The sequence below is a fragment of the Coturnix japonica genome, chromosome Z (assembly GCF_001577835.2).
Source record: "Coturnix japonica isolate 7356 chromosome Z, Coturnix japonica 2.1, whole genome shotgun sequence".
Taxonomy (NCBI): Eukaryota; Metazoa; Chordata; class Aves; order Galliformes; family Phasianidae; genus Coturnix; species Coturnix japonica.
The window spans coordinates 12,490,033-12,508,677 of NC_029547.1; the positions used below are offsets into that span (position 1 = coordinate 12,490,033).

The 18,645-nt window shown below is 44.2% G+C and overlaps 1 protein-coding gene and 1 pseudogene across 6 annotated transcripts in view; both read right to left on the reverse strand.

Moving 5' to 3' along the window:
• Positions 1-424: 424 nt before the first annotated feature.
• On the reverse strand, positions 425-4,610 carry LOC107305885 (annotated as a pseudogene).
• The window catches only part of LHFPL2 (LHFPL tetraspan subfamily member 2), a 110,562-nt gene continuing 92,341 nt past the window's right edge, over positions 425-18,645 (reverse strand). For 5 of the 6 annotated variants that reach the window (XM_015848575.1, XM_015848576.1, XM_015848578.2 and 2 more), the window contains 2 exons: positions 14,672-15,450; positions 425-4,920 (listed from right to left, as the gene is read on the reverse strand). In XM_015848575.1, coding sequence (XP_015704061.1) covers positions 4,664-4,920; positions 14,672-15,101 — 687 coding nt within the window. In that variant the 5' untranslated portion in view covers positions 15,102-15,450 and the 3' untranslated portion in view covers positions 425-4,663. Of the gene's footprint in view, positions 4,921-14,671; positions 15,451-15,644; positions 15,779-18,645 lie in introns of those variants that run through there. The other variant, XM_015848580.2, reaches the window with a different exon arrangement.

Sequence of the window (18,645 nt, forward strand, 5' to 3'; positions counted from 1 at the left end):
ATCTAAACATGTTCTGTCATTACTGAATGAAATTGTGGCTATCCAGTGAATCCTGAAACGTCATTGAAAGTAAAATGAAGTTGCTGAAAACAGCATTGGTTTGGTACTGTTTGTTTTCCTAACTTCAGTTGAGTTGACTCGTGTCACTGCTGTGTCCTTGGTCTTTCATTCATTAGGTGCTACCAGTCATTTTTTCCTGTGATGTCACCTGTAACACCAGCTCTTTGGCACTGAACACGTCTGGGATTTATTTGAATGGGAATAGAGTTTATCTTTACCCACTGTGGTATCAACACACAGAACAGTGCTCAGAGATACAGCCAAGATCATTCTGGGAAAGGATAGAAAGAAAAAGCTGCCCGCTTTTTCATGAGAAAGGAGCTGCAGTGCTATAGTGGCAAAATAAAAACCACATCAGACGTGCTTTTAATTAGAGAGTCTCTTTAATGCGACTGTACTGTATAATGCATAGGTACAATTTCAAATCACATACTTTTTGATCAGTAATTGTTAGTCAGAAAACTAAAACACTAACAGAATCACCGGGCTGGGTTCTTAAAATGCTATTAAAGCTACAATTAAAGAAAACTTGTTCTGGCTAAACATACCTAATATGTTTGAATTAAGATAGTCATACTCTTGTTACAGTTCAAAAACTCACATTTTAATTGAAATTTAGATTGAAAAAAAATAACACATTAGGTACATAATTCGTGCTAATAAGTGTACATAGTGGTGACTCAAGAACAGGTAATCAGTACCACAAATAAAACCATGGCTCAATCTAATCTAGCTGGGTTGCCACAGCTTCTCTTTCTACAGAGTGTGGCTGTGCTGTGCGTGTTGCTGCCAGGCACCACTTCTGTTGGGCTCTGTCCTTCCCTTATTCTAGGCAAACAGTGCCCATGGCTTTCAAGGAACACAAGTGAGATACTCTTATGTGGGATAACAATTCAAAACTGAGATGGTTGGGCTCGAAAAATCTCAGAGAATTTGTAGTGTAATGGATAAGAAGGTGATACAGACAAACAAGAACGAGCTCAGTAGCATTTTTTTTCCCCACAATGCCACGTTATAAATAAAGCACACTGAGAAACCTTGATGAACCTTTTCAGCTGCAGCTTCACATTTCTACTGCCTGTATTATATCAATTAAATCACCCTGTAAGAGATCTCTGTTAGATCTTTAGGCTACTGTCAATGCTGTACTCATCTTCAAAACCCAGAACTCTATTGCGTTATTCTATGCTTAGTTTGTCCACACCACCAATACACCAATTCTTCCCTGGGGAGTCCCTTTTCAAATATCCTGTTTAATAGAAAAAAAACCCAAAACTTTAAAAAAAAAAAAAAAACAAAAAAAAAAAACTAAGAAAAAAACAAAATCCACCAAAAGACATTCCTGTTATTGCACATCTCACACAAATTTGTGTATATATATATATATTTAAATATGCTACAATTAAAAAAAAAAAAGAAGTCTATGGCACTTTACAGAATCTAAGTTTACAAAGTTGATCAAACCACAGATGCTTGAAGAATTCTTCAATACCACAAAAAACAAACTGAACTAATTGGCACACAGGTTTTAAAAGAATCCACAGCAAAGTCTTCTAGATCCTACGCAGTGCATGTACGTTAAGAAGCAGTTATGCTCTGCAGCCCCTCTCATAGAATTAATTAAATTAGTTTTAAGCTGATTTGTTTTCTTTTTGTTTCAGAACATCTTTGAAAGCTGTTGTTGAGGAGACGGTCAGGAGCAACTTCAAACAGCTGTCAGATTTAATGAGAGCACCCTACATCTGAAAACTTCATCCAGGAAAAAAAAAAAAGCGGTGAGGTGTAACACCTTCAACACCTTATCACTTGATAGAAAAACAGAACCCTGAGAAAGGAAATTCTAGTTATTAGCTTTCTGTACTTCTTCCCAGCCTGTCTTCCATCCATCTGTGTGCGCTACGCGATGAATGCGCATATTCTTGCATGTTAGTTGATGATGCCGTTGCAGAGCAGGTTGATACACACCAGCAACAAGCAGAAAAGCTGGCTCTTCTTGGTTACAAATGAAAATGGAAGCAAAACATGCCACTGAAAATACTTCCCTAATATTAAAAAACACCAATACTGAAAATTTAAAGCGTGCTTTAGATTGCTGCAGACGTTGGTTATTGGGGGATATTGGGGTTGATCACTGCTTGCTTCTAAACCTAAGCAGCATAAGCCCTCCTTTCCTTTTGGAGATACTGATCTTGTCTCTGTCTGATCAGGTGCACAAGCCAAAGCAGCATTTACTTCAATAACGTAGTTGAAAAGGCTTCTGGCAGTGGCAAAATTCACACTGGATTGCTACCCACTGCAGAAAAGCTAAAACTCCAAATCCAACTGATAAAACTCTGTATTAATTACATTTTTTTAAATTAATGTTCAGCCAGTTTATAGCTTACTCTTACTCTTAACAGCCCTATTTTTCCAGTTATGCTGTTGACAAAAGCACAGCTGAGCTAATGCCCCAGCCTCCTCTAGGACGCACTCCAGTAGAGGGCTCAAGAGGAACACCAAAGGATGTTTTCTATGGCATCACAGCTGTGCTAAACAGGTAGCACGCATGCCTTTCAGAGAGTGTGTGGATGCATACGTGCATGAGAAGGAATAGGAAACCCATGAGTGTTGTCAAGACACACTGGCTGTGACTTTTTGTCCTCAAACACTGCTTTGTTCCAAAAGTTCTGTTTTTAAGAGCAGATTCTGCTATATGCAGATAATTGGCATAAGTGGTTCCAGACCATTTTTTAAACTTAAATATTTCAAAGAAAAGTTAATTACCCGTTTTAAAATCTACACTATGGTGGAAGTGGGCTAGAGAAACAGGTGAGCGCAAGATGCGGCTAATCCCTTTTTAATACTGGTAGAAGTTGATCCTGGATTTTGAACAGTGGCTCAGCCATCAGCTCTGCATCTGTCCAGCACCCGGCCTGAGCATGATGGGCACTGGCGTGGAGCTGAGCCTGCGTGCTCCACAGGTGGGCTGTGCTGAGGCAGGGTCTGTGGGGCACAGCAGGCACTGAGGGGTGCTCCGGCACCAGCACTCAGCCACGCTCAAGGCCAGCCCTGGGCCTGCACTAGTGGCTGCTTTCACAAGTCTTGTGAATCACCCAGAGAGGAGCAGTGTATTGAAATTAGTCTTCTACCTGTGCAGTAACAATTTTTAACACCTATAAGTAGCTAACGGCACACTTTGATACTCTGACCAGGCTCCAGTGATAGGGAGCAATGTACGATGTGAAACATGCACCAAGAAGTAAGAGGAATTCACTTAAAGTTCATGAGAATTACCTCTCAGATGAATTCATCCCAGTGCTTCTGTGCCACGGCTGCATCATTCCTTTTATTATTATTTTTTTAAATACCTTTTAATTTTGTTTTTACAAGTAGTTCTAGTAAGTGATGGGACACCACAAGTAATGCAACCGACTGCTTTTCAGAAAGGAATGTCATTTGTGGCAAGGTCTGTTATTTCTGCTGATTTAGTTGGAAAAGGTTCCACGTTACATGTGGTTCAAAAAATGGGAAAAGATCTTCCCAGCCATTGAGAATTTGGCACAGCTTCCTGAAAAATCTGAATTTCTTAAGGACGTAGCTGGTTCTGGGACACGAAGCATCCTGATCTGCAGATTAGGAATGAAGTTTCACTGGCAAAAGGAAGAATAATACCATGTAAGTCAAGCATTTGACGTACATTTGTACAAGAGGCTAAAGCCCAGCTCCAGCTGTTGGCATTCACAAAATAATGCCCAGCTGTGCTCTGGAGAGTTATCATCTGCTTGGGATTTGGGGGATTTCAAATAAAGGCAGAGTTGCTGTTTCAACATACGTTAAAATGGTATTTCTAACAGCTGCATCAGAATCAAGTGAAAACCAGTGTTAACAACAGCATCTCTACTGAGTCAGTGAAAAGAAAATAATGATGAGCCTGGTAGACAAGATGCTGCAACCTTGTGCTGCTGAGTTTCAAGCAGGAGATGTAGGTAGGGATGGTAGGGATTCAGCTTTAACTGTTCAAAGATTTGTGTGAACTGCATCACGTCAGCTTTGATCTCTCCATCATAGACTTACTTACTGAGAAGGCACTGCACTTTAAGGAAGTTCAGTATGAAAAAGCACCTCAATTAAAAATATGGTACCAAACCAGGAGGTGATGAAAGATTCACAGGTGATGGGAGCCCTTGGAAATGAAGCCTTGTTAAAATAGGCTTCTTGGTTGTGTAAAAATAAAATGTGCTGGCTTTTATTATTTTAAATCCAATTTTTTTTTAAAGTGACCGAGGTGGGCAAGGCAATCCAATCAATCAGAATTTGTCAGCTACGTAACAATATCCCCATTATATATATGATTCCTCACATCCCCAATCTGATTAATATACTCCACAGTGTCCTGATAACATAATGAAACTAAAAAATCCCCAAGTGTTTACATTCTCCTTTCTCGGGATCCTTTCTCTGATCCTCATTGCCCAGCAAGGAAGAAAGACCATTTCAGTAGTTCAGGGCTGGAATGCATGGGGCTCAATCACACAAACTGTGGTAACTGGTAAGTGGATTTCCTCATCGAGTCAGTGGATAGCAAATCAATATCCAGGCACTGGTATTTTTTTTCCCACTGGAATTAAAGGAGGCAGATAAGGTTTTTTCCTTCCTCTATTTCTTCTTGCACTTTGTCGCTGGATGTGGCGATTTCAGCTTGCGCCGAGAAGACTGCACAGATGAACGTCAGAATAGTGCCACCAATCGCCGTGTAGAAAGCCCAGCCCAAGGAGCAGTCTCCCAGTTTGTAAGCAGAAGCATAATGTCCACAATAGCTTATTGCTTTCTGGCATCCCCAACCTGCAGGGTAAAGTATCAAGCCTAAAATAAGGAAGAGGCCTAGAAATAAAAAAAAAAAGAAAGAAAGAAAAGGCAGAAGTTTAATAACTCGTAAGCTTAGCAGCGAATGAAACACATTAAATGGCAATTAAAATAGACCCTGCTGACTTTATTTAGTCATTCATAAATATATGTATATCATCTTCTTTCGTCTGGATTTTCCCTACATCTGTTTTCTTAACCTGGAAAGAACAACATCACCGAGCACTGCTTATCTGTCCACATTCGGACACAGCAGAGAAAACACTCAGCACATTCAAGAAGCTTCTTTTGCAATAAGGAAGTTCTGGATTCAGCCACAAACAAGTGGATGTAAATACCCACTATGAGTGCATAGGTAACGCTGGGATCCTCTGAAGATGGGATGCTGTTACTGGTAGCTTCCTTTCTGCTGAGGACCAAAGCTAGCAAAGCAGTGAAGAGCTACACTGCAGAGATGAAAATGTGGTATGAGAGTCCCTATACATACCACGTGCCTTTGTCCAAAGGTGAGAGATTTAATCAAAATGCCCATCGTGCTGGAGGCTATCATGCTGTCGTACCACCTCTGCTAAAAATCACTGTGACTTAGAAACAAACCATCCCCATCCAGCAAGGTACATAGATACTTGTCAAGATAGTTCATAGGCATCTGTAGCTCCCTATTGTTTTCTTTAAGATTTTACTCAGAAGAGCAGGAAGAATTACACAGAACAGCTGAAAGACAACCCATTTATCCAGAAAGTGAACACAGCCTTCCACATCCTGTAAGCACTACCTGATTCATTTCTCCTGTCCTAAATAAAGCCCTTTATTTAGGCTGGCATGCTGAAGAAGACAGCTGATAATAGCAGTATTCTTGAAGCTGGCTGAGAGTTGTGCTTTTTGTTTATGGCACCAGTTCATTCATAAATTTAATTTCAGAATTTCCTCTAGGTCATCAAAAAGTCTTATTTTATTCTTTCTACTACCTTTATTACCAAGAACACCCGTTAAGACTTATTCCCATCTGCAATTCAATTAGAAGAGTCCATTCTGCAGTGCATTCTGTTTCCTTACCGACTGCCCCATGTCTATAAATGCCAGGTATTTCACAAAAGATTGTCCTTCCTCCAGCATTTTCCTAATGGTAACACCACGGGCGAGAACAAACTAAATGCCACCATTTGGGGCAGCAAAATCCACTCATGAATGATACCTGCTCTGTCTGAGGGGATTTAATTGCTGTTTACATTTCAGAAGCAATGACAAATTTTGTGCAGTGATTCCAGTCAAACTGGCCAAACTACATTAAGCATAAAGTACTGCTTTGTCTTGGGCAGACCTGGATAAGCTGTGCTTTCATCTTGCTGAGCCCAGCAGCTGTTTCAGACTAAACACCAGCAGTTCCTCTCCTCTATTCATCACTATCTTCCTGTTCAGCATTAACCAGCAGGACTAAACATTGTATTTCTCTAACCGTATGTATGTTCCAGCTGCCATTTTTTCTATGGATCACAAACCCTTTGGTAGTTAAAGATCTCCAGCTCTGAATTAAGAAGCCAGGCATGAAATGCCAAAGTAGCTACTGCTGCCAAGTTAGTTTTTAAAGCCTACCACCCTACCAGTAACAAACCCACTCCAACCCCTCTACTACCCAAGCACTCTGCCTACATTCTACTCCATCCCAGTGCAGACTCAAGGCTTCTAAGAACACTCCTCCTATTGCTATCGCTAATGTTTACCATCACTTCATCAGTATCTGGTTCCTTCCTGTTAGGAAAGGTTAATAAAGATTATGTAATTAAGTCAATTCAACACACCCACAAGTAGAGATGGCACTCCTTGGGTTTCATGCTGACTAGCATTAAGTGGAGAGGCACAGACTCGTCCTGTGCTCAGCTTTAACCTGCAAAGCACAGTGATGGAGCTGTGCGGGTTTCAGAAATGGTTCTCTCCATAAGGATCTCAAGTAAAAAGGTCAAGAGCTTTGCCTGCTGCTTCCCAGTCACTACAAAAGAGATGATGGCATGTCGCAGTGATTCCTGCTGCTAAAACAAAATGGGTGGAAGATTTTCTAACAGCAGAGAAAACCATGGGCTACAGAAGAAGTCAGCAACCAGCAGCACTTACCTGTCCAACTAGCTCTAGCCAGAGAGGCATCTTCCAGAGACCACAAGAAAAGAACCGCTGTGCTCCTGGGAACACAGATGCAGAGGGAGGGAAGAGAGGCCCCATGTGGAAAGAACAAGCTCAGATATATCTGATACCAAGGTCGGATCAGGCTGTGATATTCCTTGGAAAGTCAAGGTCTACTTTTAAACGCTGTGAAATGGTTAAATGTAATACGAATAGCTCAGCAGCCTCAGTGTTCTCTCACCTTTAACCCAAGGATTGCTGCTCAACCATTTTAAGAAACGCAAAAAAGCCAGAGGCATGTTTCTGTGGCTAATGCCACAGCCTTGATCTATGCCTCAAACACATGCAACCAGCTGCAGCTGAGCAAGAAACAATTACAGGATAGCATCTGGCCACACTGGAAGACTTTCAGCACTGAATTCTCATACTGGTGTCCACAGGGCAGAACCTGGCTGAGCCCCTCACATCTCCTTGCTTAGTTGCCTGTATCTCTCCTTCTCTGCAGCCACTCTCAGTCCCTGGGGCTTGACCTGCCTGCATCTCTCTCACTTTTTGTTATTTATTTGCACCACTGCAGCACTTGGCAGCTCTGCTTGTAGTTTCTGTCAATAGCTGGCAAACTCTTCTCACATAACAAACAGAGCACAAAGAACAAACGAGTTAACCCTGAGCAACACGCTGGCAATAGTGTTTCATCATGGTTCTAGTGGGTAGCAGCCCTGCTCACATCAGGGTGTTGGAAATACATGGATGATCCTGACGGTTCATTACAACCCAAACCATTCAGTGATTCCAGAATTCAAATCCAGACTGCAACAAGACAGAGAAAAAATGAAGATCAACTGTTTTTCAGCTGCTCATGCAGAGCACAAAACATGTTTTTGTTTTCTGAAGCATCCATGGGCAGATGGCAGAGGAGGGCACTGGATAGGCTGCACGAAGCTGGGCATGAAGCCTCTCATCAGTGAGCATGGGGCTGTCACAGGAGGCATAGGGCACGCCCTCCGCGTTCATTTGTGTCCACAGTGCACAGGGACATGGGAGCAGCTCCCAGCACAATACTCATCTATGTATAAGAAGTTGTTCTCTGAATTGATTAACTATTAGAGTTCTCAGGGTTCTTGAATTTGACTCAGTTAGTCTTAAGCTCGATGCATTTAAACATTGCTTGTGTATTTAATCCGCATGACGCGGCTTTCTGAACGCCGTAAGTTAAAATTAAAGCACTTAAGCTCCTGTTAGTCATAGAAATACAAAGCTCACTGTGTGTTGTGTAACTTTATGTCAGCACAATCCAATGAAGCTACAATTATCTCCCGTCGACAGTTTGTCTTAACATGGATCTGGCAGGAGGACAGTAAATTATAATGATAATGATTTCCTCTTCTTAATAAATCATCTTTTTGCTTTTGTCCCAGTGTATCTGAGCAGAAGCCAATCTTCAAGAGGAAAAAGCAGAGAACAAAAGTCTGGTGCTTTTGCTGAAGAAAACTTTCCTGCAAAGAATCCTTTCAGTTCCTCTCTCTAACGCACAGTAAACGAGTTTTAATTCACAGCCAATCCACCTGTTAAATCACTGTTGTTTGTTCCCCATGCCGGGACAGCAAATTAATTCTGAAAGCATGACATGAGGCTGTTTTCCACTGTGCTTCTCTACAGCCTTGCAGAGCTCAAGTTTGCTCTGTTGAAGATTTGACCTCCTCCCTCTTCGCACAGCTGCACTGCTATGGGTGCAGCATTAATTACATTTTTCCTTCTGCTAGCTGCTGCCAGCTTTCATACATGTTTCTTCTTTGGATTCCTTAAAACAGAGGTCTCGGAGTAGGCTGCATAATGCAGTTGGATGCTTCATGAACAACACAGGAAAACTATTCAAATAACCTTTTGATCCAGAAAGCCCATCTCATAAAGCTCAGTGGTGTACCTCTGTCAGCGGAGAACACTTTGGCATGATTCACTAAAGGGAATTTGCTCCCATAACATTTTATCAATCCCAAATTACGTGCTTTCAGAAGAAAGCCTTTAGAAATACAAAATGTAGACTAAACTTTATTGGGATTATTAGCCCGATCCCAATTACAGCTTGGACAACCCATTAACCACTCGTCCTCAAATACTGACCCTAAATCCAAACTTCTCATACTGAGAAACATCAGTATGGACATAGCAGAATGCTCTGACAAGAGGAAAAGCTTCTGAAGACAGCCCAGAAACTGCACTGATATAAAAAAACCCTTTTTCCACCTGCAGCCCAAGACTTTCTCTCCTGGCGGCCTGGAACTGCAACAAGCAAGTGTTCCCCATTTTTCATGCTCAGCAGCAGCATTGCTAAGCTAACATCACAGAAAAACAACACATCAGTCTGCCACTCTGGGCATCTGCATGTCACATCACGTGCTGGTCAGCAGCAGGGTCAGAGCTGAGTAAAAGCTTTCTCGTTCCATCCTTGGAAACAACCCTCAAGAACGGGTCTGTGCAGATGCCTGTTTAGATAAGTGAAGGCATGCTGTTTAGTTCTGACAGTCTCCTGTGCAGCTGCTGTTGTGCCATATTAAACAACATCATATACTAACACAGCCAATTTCCATTGCAAAGCTTGAAACTATCTTCTCATTTCCTAGCAAAATAGTGAAAACAAACAAAAAAAACCCAACAACCAACCAACCCCAATGACCAAAACCAAAACAAAACGACCCTTTTATAAGTCTGCTGCACAGCAAGCAAGGGGAGAATCTGAGAGCACAAGAGCCTTGAAGATGGCCCATCTGGAAACACTGCAAAACAGAAGGATTTGTGATTTCAAGACCTATCTTGATACTGCCGTCACTGTGGGTTCACATCCATGAGGGAATCTTGCTCACATTCCAATTCATTAAGCCAATCAAAGATGTATAATCATAACCGAGCAATGTTTCTGACGTCATTACTGATATTAGGGTGTAAAATAGGGCTAAGAATATATGGTGGATGATGTCCATGACAGGAGAAAGAAGGAAAAGCTATGGACGAGAAGCTATTATCACTGTTATGTACATTTTGCTACCCACGGAAAGAGAGCCAAAATGAAGCCATCTGATTAAGCCTTGATGTGGGTTGCTTTGGCAGAACAACAGCATATGGGCAATTCCTGCGTGGAGTTCGGGGTTTCTTGGGTTTAGGTTTTTTGATTGTTTAATCCTCTGCTTGCTCTCCTCTTTAACGAAGTGTAAGCACACAGATTCCTCTCTTCAGGAGCAGGGAAGCCAAGCTGCATCCCAGAATCACAGGATACCCTGTGCTGTGCCAACCACATGCATCACACCAATCTGCAGGCCCTTTCAGTGAAGCAGCCCCTGTTGGTGTGCTCACACACACATGCAAGCCCTGCCCAGCTCTGTGCTCTGAGCACCACAGCAGGAGCCAGGCACTCTGCTGCGCCTTCTGTGGGGCTGCCGCGTGGCCACCAGGGTTTGCCTCAAAAGCCAGCGAGGTAATGCAGGCGTTTTTAATCTGAGACGGCCTGATGGCAGGATTGAGGCAGCTAAATGAGTAACTACATTGCAGTGGTTGAATCTGGGAGGTTCGTTAGTTTGGAAAGAGAATACCAGATGATGTCAAACTGTCCATCTGCAAAAGAGGCAGGGGAAAAGACCCAGAACATTTCAGGGCTTGCTGTAACTGCTTTCAGTGCTGTCCAATTGGCTGTTGCCAGTGGCCTCCTAAACATGAATCGGTTGTGCAGAATCAGCAGAAAGGGAAAGAAAAACACCTCGTGACCAGGGCTCTGCAAAGGAGCTGCCTTGGCTGACACAATGAGGCAAAAGGGCCCTGGGACGTTTTCTCGTTCCATTACATTTCTTTAGTGCTGATCCTGCAGTGCAAGCCAACCATCCCCACCCCTCTCTGTCTGCTGAGCCTGACCTGATTTCTTCTTTTTTCTTGTGTTTAGTGAAGGCACAGCCTCTGTGTCTAAATATCCTCCTACAGAGATGCTGTTCTACGTAGCAGCAGCATCAGTCTTGGCTCTAAGTCTGACAGCAGAAATCCACCCCGCAGGACAGGCAGCCAACTGTCCCACTCCTCCGGGCAGCGGGGAATGCAGACACCCCCAGCTCTCAGCATGGGCACAAGTACTGCACCGCTGCACACATGTGCTGCAGGAGAGCACTTCTCAGGGTGCTGCACAAGGTTCCCACACTCAGCACCATTTGATGGAAGGTTCTCACATGCTGGCTAAGAACATCAGCTGCTAATTCTTGTTAGTGAGAACCTCAGCACTGACATCTGCTGAGTGTCTGCTGATCCCTGTGACCATCATGGTAGCACAGGAGGCAAGCTGACCTGTGAATCTAACTCAACACTAAAAGCTTCACTTTATCTCTGTAACTGTCCTTTAACTACTTCTTAATACTGTCCCTCAGGCTCAGCAGCAGTTTAGCACTGGAACTCGTTTTCCTTCCCTGGCATACTTCTTCCTGCTCCAGATCAGCAGTCCCCTTAGCTTGAACTTTCAGCAGCCATGTGTGTATTGGATGTGGTGCTGGCAGCTGGCCATATAGGTTACAGGAAGCACTATACCGCAGACAGCAGGAGCAGTTCAGACCGTCAGGATTTCCATTAGAAATCCCCACTCCCCACCCCTTCTTCTTTCTTCCCACCCCAAGAATTCAGAATTCTGGCATCAGAAAAGAAAAATTCTAAGATGAATCCAAGAGGAAATATGCTTTTGAAAAATGCATGCTCTGCATTTTAGAAAGACAAACAAGAAGTTCCCTTGCCATTGAAGGCTGAACTGCTCTGGCTTCGCTTTCCTCCTGCTCAGGCTCCCAGCCAAGCAGCAGCCTCAGTCACCTGTGGGCAGCAGTGTGAGCGCGTGCGGTGCTTCCCCAGCGCACCAGCTTGGCCTCTGTGACACAGCAGTGCTTCTTAACAACACGCACAAGTACCTGAAGTGCTCCACAGCCACAAGCCAACCTCGGCCTCTTCCAGCCTCTGTACTTCACATGTTTCACCAACTGTAAAAACAGAATACTTTCCCGAAGAAGATGTTCAAAAAGTCTGCCTGGACTTCTTGCTGCTGGGTAGTAATTATGTATTTAATTACACGGCTCCTTTCTTTGCACTGTCTATTGCAGGGAAAATGTTCTTTTCTAGATGAAACAATCTGCGAATGCTTCTAAAACCAGGACAACTGATTACTACTTCTACAAGTCCAGAGTGAAGGACACTGCAGCCTGAAAGCAAGCAGGAAAATGTCATGCCCCATTACAACAAATTGTTGGATTTCAAACAGAAGCTGCATTTTCTTCCTGTATAGTTTTTATTTCTAATTTCCTGCAACAGCAACAACGACAGAAGCTCTGTGGACCAGATATCTGCATGGCTCCTACCCACTGATCTAAACGAGGGTTTGTCAAAGGACCATACAAAAAGATGTGGCTTCGTGTTAGTAATTTCACCGTAGGCATCACCCAGGTCACAGCCACTGCTGCTAGACAGAAAAGATAAATCCAGTGTCTGTTATTGTCTTTTCATGATGAATTCCAGGAACAAACTAACTTGCTGTATGTTTTTAATTATATTAAATCTCCATGGCAAAGACATAAAGATTTCAAATGAGATTAAGTCTGTGAGTTCCCGTAGATTACTCTGTGTGGGTGCATCTCATCCTTGAAAATGAAATGTTTGACATGCTTGAAAATACTGGGCTGATATATGCTGATAAACAAAATGATTTTGTGAATTCTTGTTCCTCAAGAATATTAATAGTTCACATCTGAAAGAATAATCCTAAGCTGGAGACCATAACGCTGGTCTGTGTCAAGCTGTTCTCTGGACGGGGCATTAGTTCCCATATCATAATCCTCACACAGATTAACCATGCCAACAACTGTCCTGCTAAAAACACGCCTAAGTGTTTTTCAAAACTCAGGAACTGAGAAAGTTGAAATTAACAGCTGTGATAAGTCATACGGAAAATACTTTCAACTAAGTAAGCAGATGCTGTAATGCTACTGGCACAAGAGTAGCAGTGGACCCAATAAAATTAATCTTGAGAAAATGAGTTGCTAGCCACAAGGCGCCTGGCTGCAAATACTGGCAGCGGTATTTCTCATAGCAACAGCTTCAGCAACATGACCCTTCGGTTACCCAGTTTCAGGCCGTGTCATTTATCTAAAGCGTAGTAAGGGAAGCGCTTCTCTTCCCAATGCAACTCAATAAAGGACTTAGCTAACTCTTCACATTACAAACACTTGCTCTACTGCATTGTTCAATGCCATCCCTTTACAGGCACAGCTGGTTTGGTATTAAAACCCAGAACTGTCACGTCTGCTCACAAATGGACGCTTTCCAGAACAGTTTGCTAAGATACAAGAATCTACTTCCTGCCTACTCTGATGCTGGACTATCTTGAGATGGCACTGGATCCATAAGCAGGGTTATATTTTCAACAGACACGAGTGTGTCGCACCGAACACCTACTTGTACCCATCTCTCACACAAACAACTTTAAATGAAAAGATGCAACCTCTTAAAAAACAGGTTTCATGGATTATTGCAGAAGTACAGGGTAAGAGAGCAGGGAGCTAAAGCCACTAGCCCTCAACCAGGCCGAGGAGCAGGTGGGACACCAGTCAAGACACAACCAGCACCAGGGCCAACACTGTCCTGGCAAGGAGTGGTCAAGACAGACCCCTCCTTCCAGCAAACAAGTCCCAACTCCTCACTTCTGCTTTAACCAGATCACCATACAAACTGAAAACATCTGGTTAAGAGCACCACCAAGAGGGAAGGCGGAGGCAGCCTGTGCCACTGACACCACCCTTGCCAGTCCCTGAGGGCGGCTGGTTGTGGCAGGACTACTCTTCTCCTTCAGACCACCCCATGCACACACTGCAAAGCACAGAACTGGCACACACAACCAGTCCTAGTGACCACAGAAAGCCACACACTGCTCTGCCTACGGCTTTCCAGCTTCAGACTGCATTAGTTACTTAATCCCCACAAACCTATGTTATAAACAGTAACGTGACATAGCTAGAGTAGATTCATCATTTCAGGCAAAGTACAATCAGACCACAAAAAGATAAGCTCACGGGGCAATGTGACTGCAGCTGAACAACGCAATGGGCTGCCAAGGGGAGAGTTTACCGTCAGGTATGACTCGTCAAGCACACGCCCTTAAAGGAGGTGGCTTAGCATGAAACCTGGTAAGCAGAGCATACAGCTGTGGGCCCTGCCCTGGGGTGTTGGTTTGCACCTCAGCCATGGGGCACCTGAGCTGCCCCCAGGCCTATGGAAAAGTCACCGAAGTAGTGAGAGGGAAATGAACTGCCTTAGCTTGAGGATTAACTTTGTTCTCTGCTGGTAACAAAGGAGAGAAGTTTTTTGTTACAGAAAGAAATTCACACAGAGAGAAAGCACTGAACAGCAAACAAAAGAAACACTGGTCAGTTCATTTTGGCACACCACAGACTGCAATCCCACTGCCAATATCAATGTATTACATGCTGTGTAGCTATAAATTTCAGCTGTGTTTGAATAAACACCAGCATATAGAATCACTCTGGGTCTGCCTAATGTGATCTCCCTGTAGATACTACAGAATTGCTGTGTTTCTCTAGATGAGCAGCACAAAAATTAGCGTATTTAGTTGCTCTCAGAGCTCACGTACCTGCAATCCCTTGTAGCAGCCCACAGACATTAAAAATACTTTTCTTCATAATACTCTGCACACACATAGTAAAGACAGACACAAACGCCACGGCGCAGAGGATCAGGATTCCCACAGCTAGGAAAATAGCGGTTGCCTGCCAGAACCCACTGGCAATCTCATTGAAGTTTTCAGCATACGGGCCACAGAGCGTATCTCGCCTGGAGAGCTGCATGTGAGAGATCCTTGTGCAGCGCCCGTAGATGCCCAGGGTCGGGCGGTACGGCTCCTGCGGCCCCCCCGTTCTGTTGTCCATGTCGTCTGTGCTGACCGGCTTGGCTTTGCCAATCAGCCAGTCCGCGCTCATGAAGGCGATGAGCTCCGCAAAAGCCACCACGATGCTCAGGAGAGTCCATAGCATTGACCGACATGTTACAATGACATGACACATATTGGTGTCCACTGCTTGCGAACAGTGCGGCTGGCAGGCTTAAATCCGGGCACGAGGAGGAAGAGGTTAAATAACAGCAGAGAAAAGGGACCACGAGGAAATCACTGCTTGCTCTTTCAGCTCTCACAGCAGCCAAGACAAAACTCCTCTGGAGAAGAAGTGAACTGCTCCAAGTTTTGCAAGCAGCAAAACTTCAGTCATTCGTTCTCTCCGCTCAGTTCCTCCTTTTTTTCTTGCGGAATGCTGAGCTCTGAGTCGTACTTTTCCCTCTTACTGCTCATACTGGCACATGACGCTCCGGGCTGGCGGGGAAAGCCGTGGGGACTGCCCAGTGCTTGACATCACGCACCTACGGGAAACACAGAGACCACATCAGCAGCAGAAAATGACCTCGCGCCTCCGCACAGCCCAGCAAGCTGAAACCCCCGAGCGCATCCACATCCACATCCACATCCACATCCACACGCCGAAGCTCCGTGCTCGGTGGAAGCCGCCCGCCTCGTCCCGGGGTTACGACGGCTCGGGCTGCCCGGCGGCACTCACACATCCGCTCCGTCCGTCCCGCAGCTGACAGTGCGCTCTTGGTCGCGGCACGGTCCCACCCACTCGTCCAGCACGCCCACATCATCTTCCCCTGCCTGGAATTACCGCGGCTGCTGGCGGCGACCCAGCACAGCGCCTTGGGCGCGTTGGAGCGCTTTTATAGCCGCGGATTGGAGATCTGGGCGAGGCGGGGAACACCGGGGGAAGGCGGCGGGGTCGGACTCCGACCCGCAGCCCGCAGCGCTCTGTCGGCGCGGCGCTCCCCGGTGAGTCATGCACTCACCTCTGCCAAATTGCAGAGGGGTCAGCAGGTGCCAGAAACAAACCAAACGCCATTCCCACCCTCCTTACAGGTCTTTGAGCTTTGTCAAGGAGTGATGGGGTTAGTGTGTAATTTTGAAGGAGTTTCTGAGCCCAGTGGCTGAATCCCAGTCACACTGAATGCAAAAAGTAAAATAAAAAAGCAAAACACCACAAGTCCAAAAGCCTCATAATTCCACATTGGCAATTTCTTCCTACCCTAGGACTTACGGACCATGCACAAGATCTCACCCCCATTACTCTTCTTCCCCACCTTGATCCGCAGGCTCATCCGGGTCTTATAGAGCTGTGTGCTGAGCCTTTCATGTCCACAACCCAACCTCACTCCCCCACAGTTCATGGTTACCATGCTGCCTGGCCTGACAGATGCTCCCGCATACCCTGCCTGGTATTGTGCTTAGAACAAAGCCTGCAACTTTCAGCCTCTCTGTTGTCACTGGCTACTAGAGAAAAACATCAGAGAGCACCAGAAGGACAAGCCCAAACCGACAGTGTCTGTCTGGTACTCAGATAACTCATTTCATGACTTTACTTAGTAAATTATGGAAGTGTACTAAACTAGATGTTAGCAAATGGCAGAACGCATTTAGCTGCGCACCCAGCTGTACTGGGACAGTCATTCTCTTTCCATTTTTCATTCTGGAAAAGTTGGGGAAAGCATCAAGTTTTCAAGCAACCTGACATACCAATGACTCGAATACACCCTTTGTAATAACAGAGAACTAAAGTGTCAGCCTGCCAAAAAAAAGTTAATTCTCTCAGTATTTCCACTTTAAATAATAACTGGAATGTAGGAAAAGCATACATGCTTCTTATGTCAGAGGCATGATTAAATACAATTTAATAGAAAACACCTTTATTTTTCAAGAGGAGCTCCAAAAAAAGTCTGAATTTCTGTGTAAGCACCACTCCTGTTAAACTCATCTTTGTCATTAGTTGTGTTTTTAACTGCGGCGCAAAGGACCGAACAGTTGAATCACAGCTGGGACACTTCACTCTGTATCTACATCAGATGATAAAATGCAGTTTACTGAGCGCAGAAGAGAATAAAGTTCATATTTACTTAGGTAGGTGGAAATTCCAAATGAATAAGGAATTATTATGGCTTAGGAAGCCATAGTATATGTCACTAATAAAAAATGGTGCGTGCATAGTGGAATAAGGGCAAATACACACCACTGTGTCCTTTTCATTTAAAATGCAACAATACGTAGCAGTAACATGTTAAGATATGAGCATCTCCAGAAAAGTTAATGCATGAGCAGAACTGCCCAGTCAAAAATGATAGGAAAACAGCATCAAATCTCAGGACTTCCTTGGGATATACACTTCCCAGTTTTACCATATGGTGAAATATTCACAGCATGTGAAACCAAATGAACATCACCAGTAACAACAGCTCCTCCTGTCGCACTTACCTTTCAAAAATGAAACCTTCACAACCCAGCTTTCCACAGGTAACCACCACTTTATTCTGGCAGAACACCCCATGGTTATTCATGTGAGAGCACATAGATAAATCTGTTCCTGTACTAGTGATAAACTGAATGTTAGTGCTGTTCCCCTCATCTCCTGTTAATAGCTCAGAGAACAAAACCACACTACGGAATATGGCTCAGGGGTCAAAGGAAGGGCAGGAACCTTTCTTACTCATTAGACTCAGCAGAGAAAGGTTGCAGATGAAGTACTGGAGACTATTCACAGTTCGGTCGTGCTTCTGTAGTTAACGTTTTTGTTCTGGCAGGTATCACCTTGAATTTCTGAGTGAATTTACCCAATTCTCGCACAGCTCCAACACACACCCTGTACATCGGAGCCTTTCCAACCACATGCCGCACTGTGGAACTCTGTGCTTCGTAAGCTGCCCTCCAGCACACCACCTGCCCCTTTTCTCCCATCTTTGCTGGGCAGAAACTCAAGCTGCTTTCTTTCCAAGCTGAAAACTAGCTGTTTATTCCACCTCAAAGTTTCCCATCCCTTGACAAACTTTTTCCATGACAGAGCTGCATGTTCTTCACAGCACGCCACTCAATATCCACTTCTGAGAGACTGTCAAAATATTTGCCTTGACAGCCTGAATTCAAAATATACAACAGTTCTTTAACCCCTTTGCTATTATCTCACTCAAACCAACTCTAGTTGAGGAGGTGAACTTCTTTCTGCAGGCTCATCTCCTGGCCATTTGGGTCTGCCCCTTTATTTACTGCTGTGATTATCCATGCGGGTGCTGCAAGAGGGCCCCATCCGCCCCAGCACAGCCCCTCAACCAGGCGCTGCAGTTGGACACACTACAGGTTCTTTTGGAGGGGAGAGGACGTGTTAAAAGTTAGGTCATTCCAGCCAACAGGTTCCCATTGTGCCCCTCCAAAAACGTGAGGGCAGCAGCAAACCCTGAATAAGGCAAAAGGGCCCTCAAACATTTTTCACTATCGAAGACAAAACTACCTAGAAACTATACCTTCGCTTCCTCTGTTCCCTTGTGGTCAAATAAATTATGCATTAAGTGAAGTCGAACAAAGTTAAAGGGTGTTTGATCCTCACAGCATCCAGAGAGGACAACACTGAAGGCAAACTATTATTTTGATTGCTTTAATCTAACAAAGCAAACTGAGCTTAAAGCATCACTAACATTTTCCATCTCTTCAGACACAATTTTGACAGTCAGATATTATGCCTCAAT